Here is a 25,771-nt window from a genome sequence, read left to right as displayed (position 1 = left end):
GGACACATCCACAATTCTTGCATTATGGGTTTCAGCCCATATGCTCAGAGGCAGCTTATCATAACAGAGGAGATGGCTCCCTTAGGTAGCATGTTTAGAGAATTGGTGAGGGCATCAAAAGAAGAGACATACACATGTGTTATGGATTTCCTAGGCACCACTCTCCAGGACAGCTCCCACCATTCTTTTTCCCACCAACTCATCTGGCCCAGGGTTCCCAGTAGGAAATTTAACAAGGGGATTGAGGAGATGGAATCTAGGCCAAGGTATTAATCTACCTATGCCTGGGTTGATAACTGAAGGAAAATGAGGTAAACAGACAGGAATAGGATGATTTGAAAGGAAACACACAACTGAGGTAAACATTAACTAGGAGTGGTGGGATCTTAGGTTTCAAAGAGTGCATGCACTAAAGAAACCTTCTGCCTGGTAGGTTTATAACATAGAAATATAAACTTTTGCTGTGACTAACTGTGCTATACTAAGTAGAGTCACTTCAATCTAAGCCCCTTGAAATCAATGAGCTTAGGCTGGAGTAACTTTGTTTAGGATTGCAATGTAAATTTCTCAACAGACCCCACCAAACCATTCTGGCGCAGGGTAACATCCCTATTAGCCAGACTTGGAGATTTAATAATAGACTGGATATCTCAAATTCCCTCCCTCAAGGAGGGAAAGGTATCTCAAGATTTGGAGGAGCACCCAATACAAGAGGCGGGCACATGGAAGAAAGTAACCCACAGGAGCAGGATAATCAGGAGACATTCTGAACCTCTGATGCTAAGCAATTGGTTCCAGGATCTTCTGGACCACTGGCTCAAGAGCTACTCCCTCATAATCCTCAAACCTTGAAAGAAATTTCTCAGGCCCCTGAGGATGAGAGGACTCAAGCTTCCATTCCTCAATATGGGGAAAGGCGTGTGCTGGTAATTGGGAACTTCCTACTGAGAGAGGTAGAGGGTAAAGTGTGCCAACTGGACCTAACATCTCGAGAGGTGTGCTGTCTATCAGGTGCACGAATCCAGGATGTGATGGAAAGGCTAGGAAGACTTATCAAACCCACAGATTATTATCCTTTTCTTCCTGATACTTGTGGAACCAAATGATATTTCCCGGCACTGTCCAGAACACATTAAAAGAGACTGTGTCGCTCTGGGTTAAGGACCTGGGAGCACAGGTTGTGTTTTCGTCAGTTCTTCCTGTCATAGGCCATGGTTTAGGAAAGGAAAGAAGAAATCTGCAATAAATGACTGGCTACGTAGATGGTCTCATCAGGAGTGGTTTGGTTTTTTGAATCATGGCTTATGCTTCCGAGATGAAGCTCTTCTATTGAGAGATGGTATGTACCTCAAGAGGGTAGGAAAAAATGTGTTTGGTAAGAGTCTTGCAAAACTGATAAGAAGGGCTTTAAACTAAATCCTGTGGGGGGGAGAGACAAAAATTCAAAACCTATAACTGGAGAAGGGGACACTGAAGACCTGCACAGAGTGGAACATATGCTAGGAAACATTAACTCGCAGGTAAGCACAGAAACAAAAACCTCAGGGCATATAACTCATGGCTTCCGATGTCGCCACACTAATGCATACAGTATGAGAAACAAGCAGGAGGAACTTGAAGTTCTAATACAGGAATGGGACTATGACATAATAGGCATTACTGAAACTTGGAATGACACTCACAATTGGAATACTAGGATTGAACAACTTGTTCAAAAGGGATAGACAAATAAGGAAGGGGGGAGGAGTAGCATTATATGTAAAGGATGTATATACTTGTGAGGATATACATGTAACTGAGCATGGAAACTCAGTTGAGAATCTCTGGGTAAAAATAAAAGGAATAAGAACTAATAATGATACTATGGTGGGGGTCTGCTATAGACCACCAAGCCAAGCAGAGGACTTGGATGAGAAACTCCTAGAACAAATTACAAAGTTTGCAAAGAGACGGGACACAGTGGCCATGGGAGATTTCAATTACCCAGATATCTGTTGGAAGTCTAACTCTGCTAAAGATGAAAGATCAAATACATTCCTGACTCGTCTTGTTGATAACTTCATTTTTCAGTAAGTAGAGAGGAATACAAGGCATTCTGCTATCTTGGACTTTTTTTTTTATAATTTTTTTTTATTTTTCATAACTACAAAACACTACACAACACTACACAAGACTATCACAAGGAAAGGGGAGAGGGAAGGGACAAAGGGAGGTGGAAAAAGAAAAAAAGAAAAAAAAGGGGGGGGAATGAACTACAAACACTAAACACTACACTTCAATGTTTCCCTTCATACTGTCATAATACAAAAATAGCTCCATAGGATAATGATGGAGTGGTTAATCGTACAGAGAATAAACATTTCAAATTCTGATTAAACTTTCCTCCCCCTTCTAGGTCCCGGACGCAGTTCTCTCTGTGCAACCGCTGTTGCGGTGCTCTCCTCCTCCTCCCCCCCCTCCGGTTCCTCCTTTTCTTCGTTCTCGGTGCAGCAGAGTTCTGGGTTTTTATTCTCAAAATCCTTTAGTTGATCTTCTGATAATATCTTATAGGCCTGATCTTTATATCTGAACCATATTCCTTCTGGGAATAACCATTTGTACTTTATTCCATGGTCCCTCAGAAGAGCTGCAAACTTTTTATATTTAAAACGCCGTTTCCGGACTAGAAATGGAACGTCCTTCAAAATCTTGACTTTCAAACCCATAAAGTCCAAATCCGCATTGTATGAGTTATATAGGATGGTGTCCCGAATCTTTTTAGATGAAAAGTCAATAATGATCTCACGAGGCAACTGTCGCTTTGTTGCATATTTTGAAGAAGCCCGACGGACCTCCAAAATGGCGCTTTTAACCTCTTCTTTAGTCGTCCTCACGGGTATCGCCAATAGTTCCGAGACCACCTCCCACAGATCCTCTTTTTCCTCCTCTTTCACGTTTTGGAGACGCAAAATTGTCTGCGTTCGTTCCATCTGTAGCCCGATCAGCTGGTTCTCAACCAGCTTCAGCTCCTTTTTTGTAGCCTTCACAAGTGACGCACTTTCCAGAGCAGACTTCTCTGCCCCCCCTGCTGCTGCCTTAATGGTTTTCACTTCACTTTCAATTAAGCCCACCCTTTGATCAGTTTCGTTCAGCTTGTCAACAAAGGGTTTTATGGCTTCCACCACCGCCCTGCGCACCAACTCTTCGAGCGACTCCCCCTTCAAGGTAGCCGAGATTGACTTACCGAGAGCGGGACTTTGCTTCTTTGCTGCCATTTGGGGGGGGGGCACCAACAAAATTCTGGAACTCAACGAAGGGGAAGAACGAGTCTTCTTCAGATCAACCTCCCCTTCACAAACGCTTGTAGAACAGAAGGGATTCGCTTGTTTACGGGCTTCCGCCTGTTTCTTTTATTTGCCGTTTCTCGTTGCCCGGCGGCACTCGAGGCGCCGCGCACGTCTGCCGGCCTCCATAGGGACAAACGGGCAATTCCCCCCCCCGCATTAATTTCGGGGAGTTCTTCCCGCCGCGTCCCGGACCCTGGCTCCCTCCCTGGGAGTCCTCGGGGCTAATCCTTGCGGATCAGCCGCCCGGTCAGGGTGCCCGGTCGTTTCCTCCCAGACCAGCCGAGAGGAACGTCCGGCATGGCTGAGAAAACGAAACCGAATCTCCATTCTGCTATTTTGGACTTGATTTTCACCAGCAGGGAAGAACTGGTTGACAAGGTGAATGTAGTGGGCACTCGGGGTAGTAGTAACCATGTAATTTTGGAATTTACAGTCTTGGGGAAGGGAAAAGCTGTATGTAGTCAGACATATAGGTTGGACCTCAGCAAAGCAAATTTTGACAAACTGAAAGCAATGCTGGGTAGAATCCCATGGTCAGCAATACTTACGGAGAAGGGAGTTCAAGAGGGGTGGGAGTTTCTTAAAAAGTGAAATATTGAAAGCACACTCACAAATGATTCCTATGAGAAGGAAAAATGGGTGGAGCTTAAAGCAGCCAAAGTGGCTTCATAAACAGCTTTCTAATGAATTGAGAAATAAAAAAGACTTGTCTAGGAAATGGAAGAATGGCCTTATAACCAAGGATGAATATAAACAAATAAACAATGCTTGTAGAGAGAGTGTTAGAAAAGCTAAAGCTCAGTATGAGCTTAGGCTAGCAAGAGATGCTAAAAACAACAAGAAAGGGTTATTTGCTTATGTTCAAAGTAAGAAAAAGAGCAAGGACATGGTAGGCCCATTGCAGGGACAGGGAAGAGAAATTGTAACAGGTGATGAAGAGAGAGCAGAACTGCTCAATTCCTACTTTTCCTCAGTCTTCTCCTGCAAGGGAGATGATGCTTGTGGAGAACGCTATTCTGTTTGTGGAGTTAACTTTCTATGGGCTGCAGAGGGGAGGGACCAGTTCTGGAGTAGAATGTGATTGGAGGGAAAGCGAGTCAGTTGGTGGAGGGGAGTTGGAAGTTGACAGTTGGTGGCTGGCGAGTTGAGGGAGAGATGGCTCTGAGGGGAGAGGAAGATCTAGTGTAACCCCAGGTATCAAAGGACCGGGCCTGCCCTACACAACATCTAATTAGGGCATGAGGGAGATAGAGTAGGGGTTTCTGTTTCTGTTTTATTATTCCTTCCATTCACTGTATATTTGCCTGTGTCTAGTTAGAAATTAAATAAATGAGTTTTGGAATTTATGAAGGAAGAAAGCTCTTCTGTTCCACATAATCCACCAACCGCTTGGGCCTACTAGCAGAGGAGGGAGGTTAGGAGGCTGTCCCATCTAACCAGGACCCCATACAGGGACAGTGGTAGCAGCAACTACTCGGAGACAGGAAAAGGAGACAGCCCCTTCAGGTACCTAGCTAGAAGTGAAAAGGGAGGGGTAGGCAGAGCAGAGTCTACCAGTGGGAGGAACGGCCCCGTTTCACCACAGTGCTCAACGTGGCAATAACAGAATACATGATGGGGGAAGGAAGTTACAGCCTAGGATCAGCATAGACATAGTACGTAAACACCTAGTTTCTTTAAATGGAACTAAATCCTCAGGGGCAGATGAATTACACCCAAGGGTACTAAAAGAACATGCAGATGTAATTTCTGAGCCTCTGACCATTATTTTTGAGAATTCTTGGAGATCAGGTGAGGTGCCAGAAGACTGGAGGTGGGCAAATATTGTCCCCATGTCAAATGTCAAATGTTGGAGCAAGTGAGATTTCTTTAGATTGCTTCCCAACCCCAGCCCAGAACTTTTGTAACTCCAGTGTCATCAGGATTTTTCTTGCAAGTGTTTTGTTCGTGCATTTCTGCCCAAGGGGGAACAAGAGCTTTAAAAAATATTCTCAGTGCAACAAATCATGTGCAGTCACAGCAAGACTACTTTTCAGCTTTATGTCAGAGCTTGCCATGGGCGCTGCTGAGCAGGGCCCCGACATGCCTGATTCTGACTCCAAAGGGGTGCCAGGGATACTGCAGGACCCTGCGCTGTGGAAGGAGGGGCGGTATACCTCACCCAGCCTCCCTCTCAGTCCACTCGCTGGCCTGCTCATCCTGCTCCCGTCACTCCCCTTGATCTCCTCCATCTCCTCCTCCGTCAACTTTCCTCCTCCACTCCCACTCCCCCCTGACTCAGCTTTTATAGGGTTTTTTCTATCTTCCACCACCCTTTCTTCCAGGCTCCCTCTCTCTCCTGATACTGCCCAGCTGTGTCTGCCCTCAGGTGTTCCTTCCCACTCTCTAGTTTCTCTTGGCCTTCTCGGCCCCTCCTGCAGGGCAGGGCTGAATGTGAATGTCTCCCAGCTGAGGCATACCCCAGGTGTGCCTCTTTTCCCTCTTCCCTTCTCCCTCAGTCTTTCCTGCAGGACCGGGCTGGCCGGGCCTTTCCAGGTGATGCGGCGGCGCCTCCTCTGCCTTTGCTCGTGAGGAGCTGAGCTGGTCTCCTGGAGTGCAGCCAGCTCCCTTTGTTGGCTGGGATCTCCAGTTTCCCCCGGGGCCTGGGCAGGGGTTTCCCGTACCTCTACCCCCTCATTGGCAACGTGGACAGGTGTGTGCACCTCTTGCCCTTTGGGGTGGGGTTGGGCGGCGTGCCTCTGACTGGCCTCTCCCTCTGGCTCCCTTTTCCCTTCCGTTTCTGCTGGCTGGAGCTGCACCCCCTCCCAGGGGTTTCCTGCACCTGCTGCTGGCATCCCATCTGCCTTCAGGTAAGGGGGCTGTGATGAGTCCAGGGTGCCAGGACTGCCCAACCCCGGACATTTTACACATGAACACAAACACAAACAACCTGTTCATCTACTGGGTGGAGAAGACACAAAGAATCACAAAAGATGCCTCTAAATAAGCACATGCAAACTTTGGAAATTAGACACAATAATGGAGAATTCCTCCAGCAACACTTTCACTTTGGAAACAAAATTTTACCATTTGGAACTCCAAAACGCTGGGAGAAATTATTAGAGGAGCATTTGGGACACATTCATAAACAGGGTGTGGGGTGGGATTCTGAAACCATAAAGGAATAGAAATGGGGAGAAGTGTTCGGTGTGAACAATCTCCTTAGACTGTCAGATCACTGGGAGAGAGGCCTTCCTTGAATCTGTAAAGTGCCTAAACAGCAGGAATACTTCTGAGTATCATTGAGAAAGAACAGCCATGTAGTTTGGGAGGAAGAAGAAAAGGTTTGGCCTTAACAAAATATATGCTCCAGCGCCCTCCAGTGGCAAACTTTAGAAGATATAGAACAGCAAGATTCAAGTCCAGTCGCATCTTAAGACGTGTTAGTCTTGTGTAGAAGCTATGGAATCAATCCATCTTGATCCCAAATGGAGCCAAGTAATTTGGGATGAATTTTTGGTCTGGGTCAGCAACATGTTCGTTGTTCATCAGAGCCAGAGCAGCCCCCGTTAGACTCAGAGAGCCCGTATTCACAGAGAGTGTTCAGCAGGCTCCCGTCCAGCTATCACCCAAGTTTAGTCAAGATTGCAATGCAGATCTTGGAGTTATACATTCCCAAATCCGATGCCCCCAGGAAACTCCCATTCAACACAATGGGAGCCACCAACTGTCTTTTGCCCTGTGTACAAGCGGTGGACTCGAGGGGGCAGGGGCTTTGGCCGCTCGCTGGCGGCACCCCCCATGTGCTCACCTGCAAGGCCTCCCAGAGGCAACTTTCCAGAGGGAAGTAAGTAAGGTGGGTGATGAGTGTGCTGAGGGAGGTGGCAGCAGGCTGCCTCCCTCGTAGGGGGTAGGGGGGTCTGGCCGCTCACCAGTGGCACCCCCCATGTGCTCACCTGCCAGGCCTAAGGTTTTTTATTCCTGGCATAGGCCAGAAGGTGGTTGATGTCTGTGGCCGCCGGGCCTGGTGGGCTGGGGGGAGGAGGTGGTGGGCCGCCTTGCCAGTCAGGCTGCCTCCCTCTGTGTCTGTGGCTGCCAGGCCTGGCAGGCTGGGGGAGTCGGCAGCGGGCCATCTCCCCCGTAAGGGGCAAGGGGGTCTGGCTACTTGCTGGTGGCACCTCCCATGTGCCCGCCCACTAGGCATAAGGTTTTTTATTTCTGTGTAGGCCGGAAGATAGGTGATGAGTGCGGCCGCCAGGCCTGGAAGGCTGGGGGAGGTGGTGGTGGGCCACCTCCTCCATAAGGGGCAGGGGGTCTGGCCTCTCACCGGCAGCACCCCCCATGTGCCTGCCCACCAGGCCTAAGGTTTTTTATTCCTAGTGTAGGCTGGAAGGTGGTTGATGTCTACGGCTGCCAAACCTGGCGGGCTGGGGGAGGCGGCGGTTGGCTGCCTCCCCAAAAGGCGGTGGGGGTCTGGACTCTCCCTGGGGGCATGCCCATGTGCCCACCCACCAGGCCTAAGAATTTTTATTTCCGGCATAGGCCGGAAGGTGGGTGATGAGTGGGGCTGCCGGGCCTGGTGGGCTGGGGGAGGTGGCAGTGGGCTGTCTCCCCCATAAGAGGCGGGGGAGTCTGACTGCTTGCCGGTGCCACCCCCCATATGCCCGCCTGCTAGGCCAAATGTTTTTTATTCAGGGTGTAAGCCAGAAGATGGTTGATGTCTGTGGCCACTGGGCCTGGCGGGCTGGAGGAGGTGGCGGTGGGCTGCCTCCCCCATTGGGGGTGGGGGTCTGGCCTCTCACTGGGGGCACTCCCATGTGCCCACCCACCAGGCCTAAGGATTTTTATTCCCGGCGCAGGCCGGAATGTGGGTAATGAGTGCGGCCGCTGGTCCTGGTGAGCTAGGGGCAGCAGCAGTGGGCTGCCTCCCCCATAGGGGGTGGGGGATCTGGCTGCTCACCTGTGGCACCCCCAATGTGCCCACCCACCAGGCCTAAGGTTTTTTATTCCCAGTGTAGGCTGGAAGGTGGTTGATGTCTACGGCTGCCAAGCCTGGCGGGCTGGGGGAGGTGGCGATGGGCCGCCTCCCCCATAGGGGGCAGGGTGTCTGGCCACTCACCAGCAGCACCCCCATGTGCCCGCCGAACAGGCATAAGGTTTTTTATTTCTGGCGTAGGCCGGAATGTGGTTGATGTCTGTGGCCACCTGGCTGGCAGGCTGGGGGAGGCAGAAGTGGTCCGCCTCCCCCATAGGGGGTGGGGGTTCTGGATGCTCACTGGTGGCACCCCCTATGTGCCCTCCTGCCAGTCCTAAGGTTTTTTTATTCCTGGCATAGGCCAGAAGGTGGTTGATGTCTACAGCCGCTGGGCCTGGTGGGCTGGGGGAGGCGGCGATGGGCCACCTCTCCCATAGGGGGTGGGGGGGGGGTCTGGCCACTTACTGGAAGCACCCTCTATGTACTTGCCCACCAGGCCTAAGGTTTTTTATTCCCGGCGTAGGTCGGAAGGTGTGTGATGAGTGCGGCTGCCAGGCCTGGCAGGCTGGGGGCAGTGGTGGTGGGCCACTTCCCCCGTAGGGGGCAGGGGGTCTGTCCTCTCACCGGTGGCACCCCACATGTCCCCGCCTGCCAGGCCTCTTGGAGGGTACCTTCCAGAAGGTATAAAAGGTGGGTGATGTCGTTGGCCACTGCAGACAAAACTGACCCAGCCACAATGTGCTAAGAAAATCCTCCAGCAAGACAAGTTGGTGTATGTGGAGTCCTCGTACAAACAACCACACAACCTGGTGGGTCAGATACTGCTGTACGTTCACCAGATGGGGTACTTCGCGGCATTGGGGCTGATGGTGTTGTTCGCACCTTGCATGGTGTAGAGTCCGGACAAAACACACCAGCTGGACATGCATGGAGCATTGGATGCCCCTCCAGTGTCAAAGCAGAGGCTGCCTCCAAGATTACCCACTATCCTGCCTTTGTGGAAAGGATGGCATTGTGGTACCCATTCCCCCTTCCTCGGTGGGAACAGCAGGTGCCATTGATTGGGGCCACCGTACAGGACAACTGCATGTGCCACAGTTCCTGAGCTGCCCCTGGTGCCCAAACCCGTCATCTGTGGACATGAACCACCTTCCTGCCTTCACAGAAAGGACATGAGTCATGGCGGGACCCATTCCTCCCGGTCAGAGGGGAGAGCCGGTGCCATGGACAGGGGGCACTATGTTGCACTACCATCTGCCACCTTCCTGCTGTCATGGAAAGGAGGGGACAGGGTGGGACAAGTTGTTGGGAAGGGTCGCAGTACCTGAGAGGGAGAGGAGGAAAGAGGGAAGACGAAGTGGTCAGGGAAAGGGGGACCAAGGGGTTCTGGCCACAGTAAGGAACCGGACCTGGAAGACCCAGTGACAGGAATGGGTAGACCCCGATCCAACAGTGGCTGCTGACATCGACCACCTTCCTGCCATCACAGAGGGGACGGGGCGGGACAAGTCATTGGGAAGGGTCATGGCAGTACCTGAGAGGGAGAGGTATGGACCGGGAAGTGGAAAGATCTCAAGCATTGTGAGGCCTCATCCAAGGAACCCAACAAGGTATTTTGCGGCAGCAGCTAACATCACCCACCTTCCTGCCTGAGCGGAAAGGATGGGATGGATGGGACAGGAGAGGTAGTTGGGAGGGGTCGGAGTGGTTCTAGAAAGGGAAAGGAAGAAACAAAGCAGCAGCAGCTGCTGCTATTGCCCACCTTCCTGCCTTTGTGGAAAGGACGGGAGTTGCGGCACACATTCCCCCCACCCCCGGTTCAAAGGAGTCAAGTCAGTCCCATTGACAGGAGCCACCATACTGTACAACCATGCTGTACCACAGTACTGTACATGTGCAATATCAGCTGAGCTGTCCCTCATGACCAAGGAGGCAGCAGTAACACAGTAGTCCCTCATGAAGCAGCGGCTGACATGACCCACCATCCGGCCTTCACAGAAAGGAGGGGATGGGCAGGACAGGAGAGGTTGTTCATAAGGGTCGGAGTGGTTCCGAATGTGACCATTTTTGCCAAGGGCAATTTAAACTTTTAAAAACTCCCCCCTTGTTCCAGCTGACCCAAAGTGACATCATTGACCTTGGGAGCATGCGTGAACTTTGCCTGTGCACATGTGGTACCAGGGGCACCACCTCCCACCAAGAGTTGCCCCCTGTGCTGGCAACCCACTGAGTTCCACCACCTCTTTTCCCAGAAAAAAAGCCCTGATCAAAATACATCATATAACCAGACTGTGGCAGCCCTTTATAGTGCCATTTGCCAGATTCTGGACTCTGTTGGTAGGAGAAAAAGCCCTGAGGTCTTTATCCCATTATGCTTATAAGGGGGTGGCTTATCAAACCTCTGTATTGTCAGGTCTTGTCAGGTAAATCCCCAAGCACTTCACTGCATCACTCAGGTATATGAGTTAAAGTTACTTTATTGAAGAGAAATACCACTATCAAGATAGTCAGACAGGATCATTGGCTGAAGTGACTCAAAGTAGCAAAGCAAGGTTAATTATAGGACAAAGTCCATGCCCCCCAGATGGGAAAGAAAGTTCATTAGGATTTTGGCACGCTGAGCCAGGGAGTCAGGGAAGCAGGGAGGAGGGAAAGGATGAGCTCGGCTCAGTTTCTTAGGAGGTTGGTGCAGTCTCTGCTGGAACTTCAAGGCCACGTTCTCAGGCCTGCCAGGAAACTGTAACCACTTGCAAGATACTGTAAACTGTAAACACCTGCAAGATAAGCAACGAACAATCAGTCAGCAAAACAGGTTCCTTCTGCATGTTCTCAGAGGTACACTACACACTGCAGCAAGGAATCCATAACACATGACAGATATGCTGGAGGTGTATCTGACATGTATTTTGTTAGAAGACACACTGATGGCCTGGGGACTGAAATTTTCCTGAGTGGGTGTTAAGTCATACTGAAGGGTGCTTTATAAATCGAATTTATTTATTATAATTTTATTATTACTGATATACTGCAGAGTAATGCTAAGATATGAGGGACACATCACTACACTTGATTGCCACATTATCAGCCTTCCCCAGTGTTGGGGTGGGGTTAAGAGCCATACAAATCTATTCCACATAGCACTACTATTACCGGAAAAGTTGCCTTTTGGCCAATTTAAATAATATAAATGCCAATCTGTGTTTTTCAGGAGGGCTTTTAGTTGTTATGAATGAGAAGCACTCCCAGACTGAGAACTGATAGATGAGGATAGAAAATTGCACCAGGCTGTAGGCTGCGATGACATGAAAAAAGGTAGCCCTCTCTGATGTTGCAACTGTTGGAAACCATTCAGGTGGCATATTGTTCTGAGAAAGGGTTCACAATTTTTAAACTCCAAGAGCCCTGCTACTCCTAAACATATACGCTGTTGCTGTATGCTGAACATTACTACGGTGTACTGAACTCCAGAGGTTTATTTGGCCGTCTTACTGCAGCTACCGCCATACTCCATACTCCACATTTAAGCAAGGACTACACGGGCAATGTAAATACTATACTGAGGTGCTCAAGAGACTGTCTGCATTCTAGATATTTTCTGTGTTTAAACAGGCACATAAAACTGGCCCAAAGTAGCAGGTCGAGCGAGGAAATATTGTGGGAAGTGCAGAACTTACACGAGCTTGGCATATGAGGATGACGACTGTCGAGCAGGCAGTATAGAGTCCACTGAGGTTTTCTCATTAAGGGCAAAAACCATTCATGTTACATGCTACCTATTAAGAAGCCTAAAATACTGGTAAAATACGTCTTTTTTGAATTCAAATGCACATTGGATTCAGGTGTTCATGCCCCTAATAGTGTGTTTGCACAAGCTTTTGGGGGGATGAAACCAAAGGAGAAAAGCAGTAAGGCCAGGACAAGGAAAAAAAACACCTCAGAGGAGACAATAACGATGTGGTGCTATGCAGGTAAAACGTGGGAGATTAGAGGTGAGTCGTGCCTGCTTGACTTTATTCAGTACTTCACTAAAGACAGACAGTTCAGGAAATGAACTTTCATAGCTCATAACACTGAAGGCTATGATTCAAATCTAACTACTCTGGAAGTTTCAGGATAGTCACTTTAAGATCTACAAATATACATACTGTATGTATAGGACAAACTAATGGTCACAAATTTGACACTAAGGAAGGCAACAGAAAAGCCTGTAGGGAAACATTCTTTACGTTTCTTTGGATGTTCATTTACAGGAGTCTTGATTCTTCCTTATTCATAAGAGTGACTTAGTACTGAAATTTACTAAATTATGGTATTGCAGATGCCTTCATTCGGTAAATGCATGGTTGAAGTGACAGCAAGACTACTCTTCAACTGAGTTTTACACATGCACACAAACAAAAACACCCTGTTCATCTAATGGGTGGAGAAGACACAAAGAACCACAAAAGATGCCTCTAAATAAGCACATGCAAACTTTGGAAATTAGACACAACAATGGAGAATTCCTCCTGCATCAGTCCCACTTTGGAAACAAAACCTGATCATTTGGGACTCCAAAACACTGGGAGACATTATTAGAGGAGCATTTGGGAAGCATTCGTAAACAGGGTGTGGGATGGGATTCTGGAACGATAAAGGAATAGAAATGGGGAGATCTGTTCTGTGTGAACAATTTCCTTAGACTGTCAGATTTCTGGGAGAGAGGCCTTCCCCAAATCTGTAGAGTGCCTAAACAGCGGGAACACTTCTGAGTATCATTCAGGAAGAACAGCTGTATAGTTTGGGAGGAAGAAGAAAATGTTTGGCAACAAAATATGTGCTCCAGCACCCTCCAGTGGCAAATTTTAGAAGATGGAGAACAGCAAGATTTGAGTCCAGTAGCATCTTAAGATGTGTCAGTCTTGTGTAGAAGCTAAGGAGCCAATCCATTTTATTCCCAAATGGGGCTAAGTAACTGGGAATGAACCTTTGGTCTGGGCCAGCAGGGCATTGGCAGAAATGGACAAAATGACAAGAAAATGGAAAGATCTGGATCCAGGAGAATATTTTGCAGACTGGGGGAAACTGAAACAATATTTAGGGGAAAAAATGGGATGTGAAAGGAGGACTGTGGCAGTTTGAGAATTATTAATTTGTGATTTTATAAAGGGGAGAGAGAAGTAACTTTACCATTAATGGGGAAATTTAGTTATTAATTAATCTAAGCTAACACTATTATTAAGAAGATTGTATTAAAAATAGATAGGTTAAACAGGAATAGAATGGATATATTAGAGAATCTGAGATACAGAATAATTTGAACATGCTTAGAATAAGGGATACAATATATATGAGATTTAGAAGAATATAGTTAAAAATAATTTAAACGATAAGATGGGTTAAGGGTTGGAAAGCTGTTGGAAGTCAATAAGGAGGGGGGGAAAGGGTGGAGGTTGTTATAATTTAGGTAATATGGGGAATTTATGTAAAATTTATGTACTCAACAATAATTTTTTTTAAAAAAAAAACCTCTTCCCACAAGCTGCTCCAGAGGCAGGGGGAGGGGGGACCCTGAGCACCACCTCTATCAGGACCTGCCCACCCGCTGGAACTCCACCTATTATATAGTAAGTCATCGGGTGGAGCAGAAGGGCCCATTGCAGGACATCCTGTCATCGCTGGACGTTCTGAGGAAGGGAGAGGAGCTCAGCCTGAGCTCCATGGAATGGAGAGTCCTTGCCCAGATGTCCCAGTTGATGAAATCCTTTAAGGAGGCCACCAAGCTCTTGTGCTTGTACAAGGCCAGCCTGGGTTAGGTCATCCCCCTGATGACTCCCAATTGTATTGAATGGAAGTTTTGGAAGTTTCCTGGGGGCATCAGATTTCAGAATGTATAACTCCAAAATCTGTATTGCAATCTTGACCAAACTTGGGTGATGGCTTCAGGAGAGCCTGCTGCACACACCTTGTGAAAATGGGCTCTCTAAGTCCAAAGGGGGACATTCTGGCCCCCATGAACAATGAACATGTTAATTAACGGGACATGTTCATTACTGTTCATCTGTTCGTGTTCATCAATGGAAACAAACAATGAACAGTGTGTTTGGGTTTTTCCCCCCATTCGTGCCCATGTCTAGGGCTAACTAGAGCAGAACAGAGTGATACCATCACTTCTCGTAATCAGAACACTATGCTTCTGTTGATACAGCCGAAAACTGCATTTGCCTTTTTAGCTACCATATCACCCTGCTGACTCACGTTCAGTGTATGGTCTACTAAGACCCCTAGATCCTTTTTGCACATGCCACTGCCAAGACAAATCTCCCCCATCCTATAATTATGCTTTTGATTTTTCCTTCCTACATGTAGAATTTTGCATTTATCTCTGTTGAAATTTATTTTGTTTTATCCCAGTTTTTCAACCTGTCAAGATCATCCTGTATCCTTACTCTGTCTTACTGAAACTGAGATGAACTATGTCTACAGCATTCCCCTGATCCAGCAAGATAGTAACTTTCTCAAAAAAAGAGATAAGGTTAGTCTGACATGACTTGTTCTTGAGAAACCCATTCTGGATCTTAGTAATCACAGCCTTCCTTTCTAAATGTTCAAGGTCTGACTGACTGATAAGTTATTCTAAGACTTTTCCAGGTATAGATGTCAAGCTGACAGGTCGATAGTTACCTGGATCCTCCTTTCCCCCCTTCTTCAAGATGGGGACAATATTTGCCCACCTCCAATCTTCTGGCACCTCACCTGATCTCCAAGAATTCTCAAAAAATAATGGACAGAGGCTCAGAAATTATATCTGTGAGGTCTTTTAGTACCCTTGGGTGTAATTCATCTGACCCTGAGGACTTAGTTCCATTTTTAAAAACTAGATGTTTATGTAGTACCTCTATGCTGATCCTAGGCTGTAACTCCCTTCCCCCATCATGTATTCTGTTATTGCCATGTTGAACACCATCTCCCTCACAGGAGAAGACTGAGAAAAAGTAGGAATTGAGCAGTTCTGCCCTCTCTTCATCACCTGTTACAATTTCTCTTCCCTGTCCCTGCAATGGGCCTACCATGTCCTTGCTTTTTCTTACTTTGAACATAAGCAAATAACCCTTTCTTGTTGTTTTTAGCATCTCTTGCTAGCCTAAGCTCATACTGAGCTTTAGCTTTTCTAACACTCTCTCTACAAGCATAGGTTATTTGTTTATATTCATCCTTGGTTATAAGGCCATTCTTCCATTTCTTAGACAAGTCTTTTTTATTTCTCAATTCATTAGAAAGCTGTTTATGAATCCACTTTGGCCGCTTTAAGCTCCTCCCATTTTTCCTTCTCATAGGAATCATTTGTGAGTGTGCTTTCAATATTTCACTTTTAAGAAACTCCCACCCCTCTTGAACTCCCTTCTCCTTAAGTATTGCTGACCATGGGATTCTACCCAGCATAGCTTTCAGTTTGTTAAAATTTGCTTTCCTGAGGTCCAACCTATATGTCTGACTATGTACAACTTTTCCTTTCCCCAAGACTGTAAATTCCAAAATTACATGGTCACTGCTACCCAGGGTGTCCACCAGGGGTGTGCACCACCAACAGATTTGGGTTTCCTGCTTCTGGTTTACCCAGAGCAAGAAAAAAAATCAGGTAAATCCAAAACCCAAAGCAACAAGTTCAGGTATTTAAGACAATTAGGGATTATTCAGGAAGATTCGGCCATTGTTTCCAATGAGAAACACTGCTCCCAGCTATCTGGGGACTTGGGGAGGCCATTTTCTTCCCTAATAATACCAGATTTGCAGGGGATCCTCTACCAACCCTCCTCTCATGACCATCTGACTTTCATGGAGGTTGGACTTTGGGGGCCATGTTATGCCCCCCAAAGAAGGTTCCCCCAGCCGCCATCGATCTCCATTGTTCCCTATAAGGAAAGTGGGGGGGGAGGTTCCCAGGAGGCTGGGGGCATGTTTTGCTAGCAAAATACACCAAACCTGCAGGGAACCCTCTCCCAACCCTCTTCTTGTGGCCTCCCAATTTTCAGGGAGATTGGACTTGGGGGGGGAGCATGTTATGGCCCTCCAGAAAGGCCCCCCAGCCACATTATTCCCAATGAGGACTACACACCAGAGAATCTCAATAAGAAAAATTTGATTTAAAACACACAAAACCTTAAGAAGCAAATGAGAGTGCAACTAGAAGTAAACTACTGGACAACCCCTCAATACAACCAAACAGATGAAAGGAGAACAACTTCAGTCCAAAAAATTATCCATTGAATTCAACCCAAACCATGTGGGAAAAACTAGTGGGCCATTCTAGGAGGCTGGGCGGAGGGGGTGGCATTTTGGAAGCAAAGTGCACCAAACTTGCAGGGGACCTACTCCTACCTGCCCTCTGAAAATCACCCTATCATCAGGGAGATTGGACTTCGAGGGGTCATGTAATGGTCCCTCAAAGAAAGTTGACCATCCCAGCCATACCACTTGTCTGTTTCTATTGCAGGAAAATCCAGATTCCCACATAGTAAACACATGGATTGTGGAAGCAATGTACTTCCACTTACCATCCACAGCCCAGGCAGTCCAACAGAACCAAACCAAAGCCACCTAAAAGCCCAGCACCACCAGAACTGGCTGGCCAGCCTTTCCACATTATTCCCTATAATGGGAACTTTTAAAAATTATTTTCTCCGGGGCACTTAAACACACATCCCCAGGACAGCCAAACAGAACCAAATGCTCCAGAAACCTCCAGAGCAGGCTGGATAGCCAGTGCCACTTTTCATTGTTCCCTATGAAGACCAACATTCACATCAGAGAATCACACCAACAAAAATTAAATTCAAATAAATTTATTAGATTTATGGTAACAGCAGCCATTAATGTTACATTAACATTTATTACATCAATATTAAATTATTAAAAGAGGAACTCCCACACACACACACACAAACTCTGGCTTGAGCCTGAAACTGTGAGACACTCTAGGGGAACCCAAGGAAATCTCTTATGTACAGCATGGAGAAAGAGAGTCTGTCCAGCAGGGGAAGTCTCTCAATGTCTCTCTGTAGGCCAAGAAAAAATGTAGGCTGGCTAAAAGGCAAGCCTCCAATTTATATCCCCTACAGCATTTCCTTCCAGAGAATCCATTGGCTGGAAGGAGGATGCAACAGTAGGATGCAGTACACAGTAGGATTTGACACTCCTAACTACCACCTCTCTTTTCTTATCTCCCTCCCTCCTCCCCCTTGTACTACTGTCCCTCCTTAACTACCCTGCCATTCAGAAAAGAAGGTAGGAATCTGACAGCAGCACTTTTCTTGTTTGCAAGCAAATTTGCAAACAGCTAGGAAAGTGCTGCTTTCAAGCTTCCTGCCTTTTTTAACAGATGGGAGGGGGAAGGAGGAGGTTGTAGTGAGTCACTCACTCCTTCTCCCCCTCCCCTCTGCTAAGAAAGAGCAGGAAGCTTGCATTTTGCAGAACTTTGCTAGCTGTTTGCACATGCAAACAGGCCAGCAAAGTGCTCCCGGTAAACCCGAAGCAACCCGAAGCAACCCTAATTGCTTTGGGTTGCTCCTCTTCTGTATTTCCTGAATACCAAATTCGGAATACCGAATCTTCTGAAATTAGGCCCGATTCAGGTATTTAACCCGAATCAGACTCCCGAAGCACACATCCCTAGTGCCCACTATTTTCACCTCTCCAACAAGTTCTTCCCTGTTGGTGAGAATCAAGTTCAAGATAGCAGAACACCTTGTTTTCCTCTCTACTTGCTGAAAAATGCTGTCAGCAAGACAAGTCAGGGATTTATTTGATCTTTCATCTTTAGCAGAGTTAGACTTCCAGCAGATATCCGGGTAATTGAAATCTCCCATGACCACTGTTATCCTGTCTCTTTGTGAACTTTGTAATTTGTTCTAGGAGTTTCTCATCCAAGTCTTCTGCTTGGCTTGGTGATCTATAGCAGACCCCCACCATAGTATCATTATTAGTTCTTATTCCTTTTATTTTTACCCAGAGACTCTCAATTGAATTTTCATGCTCAGTTACATGCATAACCTAACAAGTATATACATACTTTATATATAATGCTTCTCCTCCCCCCTTCCTTATTTGTCTATCCCTTTTGAACAAGTTGTTCAATCCTAGTGTTCCAATTGTGAGTGTCATTCCACCAAGTTTCAGTAATGCCTATTATGTCATAGTCGCCTTCCTGTATTAGAACTTCAAGTTCCTCCTGCTTGTTTCCCATACTCTATGCATTAGTGTAGAGACATCGGAAGCCATGAGTTATATGCCCTGAGGTTTTTGTTTCTGTGCTTACCTGCAAGTTAATGTTTCCTAGCATATGTTCCACTCGGGCAGGTCTTCAGTGTCCCCCTCTCGAGTTACAGGTTTTGAATTTTTGTCTCTCTCCCCCACAGGATTTAGTTTAAAGCCCTCCTTATCAGGGCTTTGCAAGGCTCTTACTGAACACATTTTTTCCTACCATCGTGAGGTGCAAACCATCTCTTGATAGAAGAGCTTCATCTCAGAAGCGTAACCAATGGTCCAAAAAACCAAACCATCAATTTGCAGCATTCTTCTTTCCCTTCCTAAACCATGGCCTATGAGAGGAAGAACTGATGAAAACACAACCTGTGCTCCCATGTCTTTAACCATTTTACCAAGAGCCACATACTCTTTTTTAATGCGATATCATTTGTTCCCACATATATCAGGAAGAAGGGATAATAATCTGTGGGTTTGATAAGTCTTTCTACCCTTTCTGTCACATCCTGGATTCATGCACCTGGTAGACAGCATACCTCTCGAGATGACAAGTCCAGTCAGCACACTTTACCCTCTACCTATCTCAGTACGACATTTCCAGTTACTAGCACACACCTTTTCCTATATTGAGGAATGGAAGCTTGAGTCCTCTCATCAACAGGGGCCTGAGAAATTTCTTTCAAGGTTCAAGGAGTCTTGAGGAGTAGCTCTTGATCCAGTGGTACAGAATCAATATCTATGGGGAGATTCTGGAACCGATTGCTTAGCATCATACATTCAGAATGTCTCTTTATTATCCTGTTCCTGTGGGTTACTTTCTTCCATGTGCCCACCTCTTGTATGATGTGCTCCTCCAAATCCTGAGATACCTTTCCCTCCTTGAGGGGGGGATCTTGAGATGTCCAGTCTATTATTAAAATCTCAAGTCTGGCTAATAGGGATATTACCCTGCGCCAGAAGGTTTTGGGGGGTCTGTTGAGAAATTTACATTGCAATCTTAAACAGAATTACTCCAGCCTAAGCTCATTGATTTCAAGGGGCTTAGATTGAAATGACTCTACTTAGTATAGCACAGTCACAGCAAAAGGTTAAATTTCTATGTTATAAACCTACCAGGCAGAAGGTTTCTTTAGTGCATGCACTCTTTGAAACCTAAGATCCCACCACTCCTAGTTAATGTTTACCTCAGTTGTGTGCTTCCTCTCAAATCTTCCTATTCCTGTCTGTTTACCTCATTTTCCTTCAGTTATCTACCAAGCATAGGTAGATTAATACCTTGGCCTAGATTCCATCTCCTCAATCCCCTTGTTAAATTTCCTACTGGGAACCCTGGGCCAGATGAGTTGGTGGGAAAAAGAATGGTGGGAGCTGTCCTGGAGAGTGGTGCCTAGGAAACCCATAACACATGTGTATGTCTCTTCTTTTGATGCCTTCACTAATTCGCTAAACATGCTACCTAAGGGAGCCATCTCCTCTGCTGATAAGCTGACTCTGAGCATATGGGCTGGAACCCATAATGCAAGAATTGTGGGTGAGTTCTGCTAGGGGTGTGCGCTTCGGATTTCTGATTCTGGTTTATAACCCGAATCTGGCCCGATTTAGAAAGATTCAGGATTCCTGTATCAGCCCCAACATTGCTCAGCCGATTCGGGAATCCTGAAGCAAAGCTTCAGGAAGCTTCAAGCAAAGAAGTAGCAGACACAGCACTTTTCTAGCTGTCTGCATTTGCAAAGAGCAAGAAAAGTTTCAAACTTCCTGCCCCACCACTTTTTTCACCCAATGGGAGGGTGAAAAACCTGAAGCGGGAAACCTGAATATTTTTTGAGTGCGCACCTCTTTTTCATGCATCCCCCTCCCCCTGCATTCACCCTTCCTCCATAGTTCTTGTGGACCTCAGGAAAGTTTATTCCTGGGAATGCAGGTAGAGAAGAGAAAGAAGGCAAAAATTATCCTCTGCATAGATATAAAGAGGCAGGAAGGGAATTTTCCATCCCTTCCCACTCGCCACAGCAGCCTCTGACCCACATGGCTGTCACACCACACAAAAGACATGCTGTGCAGAAGGGAAAGCTGGAAATGTCTGCAACCATCAGACCCCTCCCTGATGGATTGTTGGATCTGACCCTATATGATGTTCATAATGTTGAGCATGCATCTGCTGTTGGGCCCTCTTGAGCCCCTATGTCTGTTTTTGGAAAAGGAAGCTGTGAATTTTTTGGGGACTCTTCATGCAAGAAGAGATTGCGAAGAGGGAACTAATAAAAAGGAAATATGGAATTTTGTTTTCTGAAACAGGTTTATTGATGAGGAGTGCTCAAGGCATCCCTAGAAACATGGAGTCATGTGAAACAGAAAATAAAGGGGGGAAACAGCCATTTTCCCACCCTGCTAAGGACAACATAACAGATCCCACAGCTGCACAAACGACGAGTCCTACCAAATGAGACATTAGAAGACCTGTGATCAGCTCTCCAGGGCCCTTTATCTATCTGAAATGTCAGACATGAAAAGGCCCTGATTTGGATTGGGGTTGCCAAATGAGGGGGAGAGGAACTGAACTCTTTCCCAACCTGCTACCCTATGCTGCTTTTTAACTCCTCAAGGGGGCACATACAGGCTATGTGTGGTGCCGGTATAATTTCTCAAATGGAAAAACAGCAACTTTGGGGATCTGTTTGAGGCTGAGGAAAAGGCAGAAGGGAACGAGTGAAGCCCTCACTTCACAATCCCATGACTATTAATAATGAAGGAAAAGATCATGGAAGATCAAATTCTGGATTTGCCTGTGCTTCCTCTGGATTGGTCTTAAAACCCTCTCCTTCCCAGGATGAGGAGATATAACAGTATTCTTCCCAGCCCATAGTTTACCCAGTGCTCTCCCAGAATCCTCTTTTCAAAGGGTTAACAGAAACCATCCGTTTCCCTGTTTTCTTTCTCCTCCATCTTATCGGATCTTGTCCCAAAGAGGTGTGATGACCTCCTTGCATCCAGCAAGACCCATACCGGCTTTCTGGCAACATTTTCAGTCCATCTGTGGCTGGGTCTGACATCCCCTTCTTGTCCTGCACTTCCCACCCCAAACACACCAGCAAGGTGGATTTCTGGCTGCTCATGTAGGTATCTGACATTGTGTGCCATATGAGGAGACTCTGCCACTTCTTGGAACATCACCATCTCCCAGCTCTGGCATTTTTTGATTGGAGATCACTTGCCCCCTTTCCAGTTCTCCATGCTGCTGGAGGAAAAGCTGGTTATTTGGCAGGTGGGTTATAAATTAATTGCCGCAGATCAGCCCTGCCAATTCACAGTCAAGACTGGCAAAGGAAAACGAGCAAGACTGACTTGATCCTAATCCCCTTTTTCTCCTCTGGCTGCTGCAAGCTCATGAAATAAAACATAGGATAAAACAATGCACAGTTCTGGAGGAAGCAGAGATCCGGCTATCAGGCTAAGGTTATGTCCTTCCAGGCCTACAGGGAACAAGGGCAATCTAGGAAGGGCATGGAGCGAAATTGATCAGGCGTTGGTCAGTTATGCAAGCTGGCTCCGGCTATCTGAGTTTGGTATGTCCGTTAGTGGGGCAGCTTCTGCCATTTAGTTGCAAGGGGGTCTCTTTGCTGATAAAGCTACCATTGCTGTTCGAACTGGATAGAAAAGACCCATTTCTCTCCCCTTCCTTCTGCTGTGCTGTTCCTTTTTCATCCTTCTCGCTGTCCTCTGAGTCACTCCTCAAGTCTTTTTCCATCTGCAAGAGAATAAGACCACTGGTTACCACCTCACCACAGAGAAGCTTTTGGGAATGCAAGGGGGTCCAGTCTAGCCTGAGGCACCAGGCATTAGCTCACAGGCCCTAACACATTGGACTTATGACAGAACTGCTGCCTCATCTCCTGCAGTCTGATGACTCATGCTCTAGAAGGGGTTGGGGATGTCAGTGCTGCTCCCAGTGCCAGAAACATCTAGCTATGGAGGCAGATGAGCAGCTGTAGGGGTTAGAACTTTGGACTTGGGCTAGAATGAAATGGATCCGAATCCCCACCCTGCCACAAAACTCATGGGTAACCTTGGTTCATGCACTCTCAACCTCTCAACATTGCTGCAAGAATAAAAGGGTAAGCAAGATAAAAAAACATTAAAAGGGAAGAAAATGAATGAACTTAAAATAATTCCAGTGAATCTGAATGGGTAAAATTAGTCCTCTAAAAGATCAAAAATCTTCAGTCAATTGAAGAAATTAAAAGCAGATATGTGTCCAAGAAATTCATATTTTAAAAGACCAAGAACATATTAAATTGTAAGATTGTGCATCTGCACAAACGAAGAAAAAAGGTTTAGTTATATTCATTAACAACCAAACATTTACAAGTTCTCCAATAATTAGAGGATCATAATAGAAGATATTTGATTTTAAAGATTAAGCTTCCCAAAGGACAAGTATGGACAATGGCATCAATAAATGCCCCAAACAATAACAAAATGAATTTTTAAAAAACTTTTATTATCAATTACTACTAAGACTTTCAAAAAATGAGATTCTAATTTTTGGAGATATGAATGGGGTGTTAGATTCCAAAAAATACAGATCAAGGAATCTGGAAGAAAACTTTCAAAAAATGTATTTAGATATATGGGAAATTTAGAACTGGAAGGTATCTGGCAACTATCACATCCAAATGAAAGACTATACATGTTTCTGTAACAGACACCAATTGTATTCTAGAATTTTAGTAAATGGCTTCATAACAGATAAAATCGAAATAGTAAAAGGAACTCGACGGGGTTTTTCAATAGCACCACTATTATTTAATTTGGCAATAGAAACATTGGGCATAAAAATTAGGCAAGACATCAGAATGGCTGGAATAGAAGAAGACAAGAGTATAAGATGAAAAGCTATGCAGATGATGTTAGGAAAAGGTAAAGGTAGTTCCCTATGTAAGCACCGAGACATTATTTACCCATACAGGGACGTCACATCATGACATTTTCTTGGCAGACTTTTTACGGGGTGGTTTGCCATTGCCTTCACCAGTCATCTACACTTTAGCCCCAAGAAACTGGGTACGCATTTTACCAACCTCGGAAGGGTGGAAGGCTGAGTCAAACTTAAGCCGGCTACCTGAACCCGGCCCAACCCAGAGCTTGGACTGCAGTATTGCAGCTTACCAAGCTGCGCCACGGGGCTCTGTTATTTTATAACAGATGATGTTATATCGGTAGTAAAACAAAACATTTCTTTGAAATATATAATGGAACACCCTGAAGAGAGTCAACGCAACATGAGGAGTTATTAACAGACATGGGCACAAACGGAGGGGGGGGGGGAACGAACACGCTGTTCATTGTTCATTGCCATCGATGAACATGAAGAGACAAACAGTAACAAACATGTCTCATTAATGAATATATTTGGTGTTCATTGTTCGTGGGGGTGAGAACGGCCCCCTTCGAACTTAGAGAACCCATTTTCACAGTAAGTGTTCAGCAGGCTCTCCTCCAGCCATCACCCAAGTTTGACAACCACAAGACAAATATAGGGAGTGTTACTTCCTGCTGAGCAACAAACCACGTCAAAAGGAAGAGTGCAAAAGCAATAAAGACCCAAAGGGAATAAAGTATATTCAAAATGCAAATGCCAATTTATATGAGATAAGCAATCAAGATAAATTATCCAGAATAAATACAAGGGACCTGTATACAATAAACTATAAATACACCAAGTGGTTGATACAATACATATGAGTAAATTAATAATGCGTCTATTATATACAAATCCATATGAGTAAATTCATTCCAGATAAAGTAGTTGTGCGCATGTATAGATAGTCAAAGAATCCAACATGATATCATATGTAGAACCAAGTCCATATGCAGAGCCACGGGTTTATGCCTGCAACTTTTCAGTTCCCATTTCACCGGCAATGCTTCCTCAGGGCAAATTACAAAACATGACACACAAGCTCACAAATTCATTAACATTTCAACCACGCGCTTCAGAGAAGAGTTAATTAAAGCGGTCTGCCGGACCAATTAATTAAAGCGGACCGCCGGCATTGTTGGTGTATTTATAGTTTATTGTATACAGGTCCCTTGTATTTCTTCTGGATAATTTATCTTGATTGCTTATCTCATATACATTGGCATTTGCATTTTGAATATACTTTATTCCCTTTGGGTCTTTATTGCTTTTGCACTCTTCCTTTTGACGTGGTTTGTTTATCACCCAAGTTTGGCCAAGATTGTAATATAGATCGTGGAGTTATACATTCCCAAATCCAACGCCCCCAGGAAACTTCAATTCGATACAAATGGAGCCACTAGTTGACTTTGGCCCCATGTACAAGTAGTGGACGTGAAGGCGGGCCGCCTTCACTCTAGGGGGTGGGGGGTTGGCCGCTCTCTGGCAGCACCCCCCATGTGCCCGCCCACCAGGCCTCCCAGAGGCTGCTTTCCGCCAAGGTAATAAAGCGGGTTACGCCAGCGGCTGCCCAGCCTGGCGGGCTTGAGGAAGCAGTGATGAGCCGCCTCCCCTATGGGGCGGGAGGTTTGGCCACTCGTCAGCAGCACCCCCCATGTGCCTGCCCGCCAGGCATCCCAGAGGCTACTTCCCGCCAAGGCATTAATGTGGGTCATGTTGGCAGCCATTGGGCCTGGTGGGCTTGGGGAGGTGGTGGTGGGCCACCTCTCCTTTAGGGGGCAGGAGTGTTGGCCGCTCGAGGGCAGCACCCCCCATGTGTCTGCCTGCCAGGCCTCCCAAAGGCTACTTTCCACTGCAAGGCCAAAAGGTGGGTGATGTTGGCAGCCACCGGGCCTGGCGGGCTTGGGAAGGTGGTGGCAGGCTGCCTCCCCTCTATGGCGTAGGGGGTCTGTCCGCTCGCTGGTGGCACCCTCTATGTACCCGCCCGCCAGGCCACCCAGAGGCTACTTTCCGCATGGCCGGAAGGTGGGTCATGTCGGCGGCCACTGCATGACGAAATGACCCAGCAACAGTCTGCAAAGAAAACCCTCCAGCAAGACATGATGCTATATGCGGAGACCTTGCATATACAAACACATACCCTGGTTGGTCAGAAACACCAACATACGTCCACCACATGGGGACATCATGGCATCAGGGCCAATGCTGTTGTCCACACCTTGTGTGGTGCAGAGGCTGTTGCCGCCCAAACACACTGGCTGGACATGGAGCATTGGATGGTTAGGTACATGGGATAGATAGTTTTCTCGATAAACAGGTGCATAGCTGTAT

The 25,771-nt window shown here is 46.5% G+C and overlaps 1 protein-coding gene across 1 annotated transcript in view; it reads right to left on the bottom strand.

Annotated features, from left to right (window-relative positions):
• Positions 1–17,086: 17,086 nt before the first annotated feature.
• Positions 17,087–25,771, bottom strand: part of LOC129329998 (ceramide synthase 4-like) — a 128,431-nt gene continuing 119,746 nt past the window's right edge. Inside the window, exon 11 of the mRNA XM_054979813.1 lies at positions 17,087–22,267. Coding sequence (XP_054835788.1) covers positions 22,073–22,267 — 195 coding nt within the window. The 3' untranslated portion in view covers positions 17,087–22,072. The remainder of the gene's footprint in view (positions 22,268–25,771) is intronic.

The sequence above is a fragment of the Eublepharis macularius genome, chromosome 5 (genome assembly GCF_028583425.1).
Source record: "Eublepharis macularius isolate TG4126 chromosome 5, MPM_Emac_v1.0, whole genome shotgun sequence".
NCBI lineage: Eukaryota > Metazoa > Chordata > Lepidosauria > Squamata > Eublepharidae > Eublepharis > Eublepharis macularius.
Note: the sequence above shows the minus strand (reverse complement) of the source record. Positions and strands in the feature narration are given on the sequence as shown.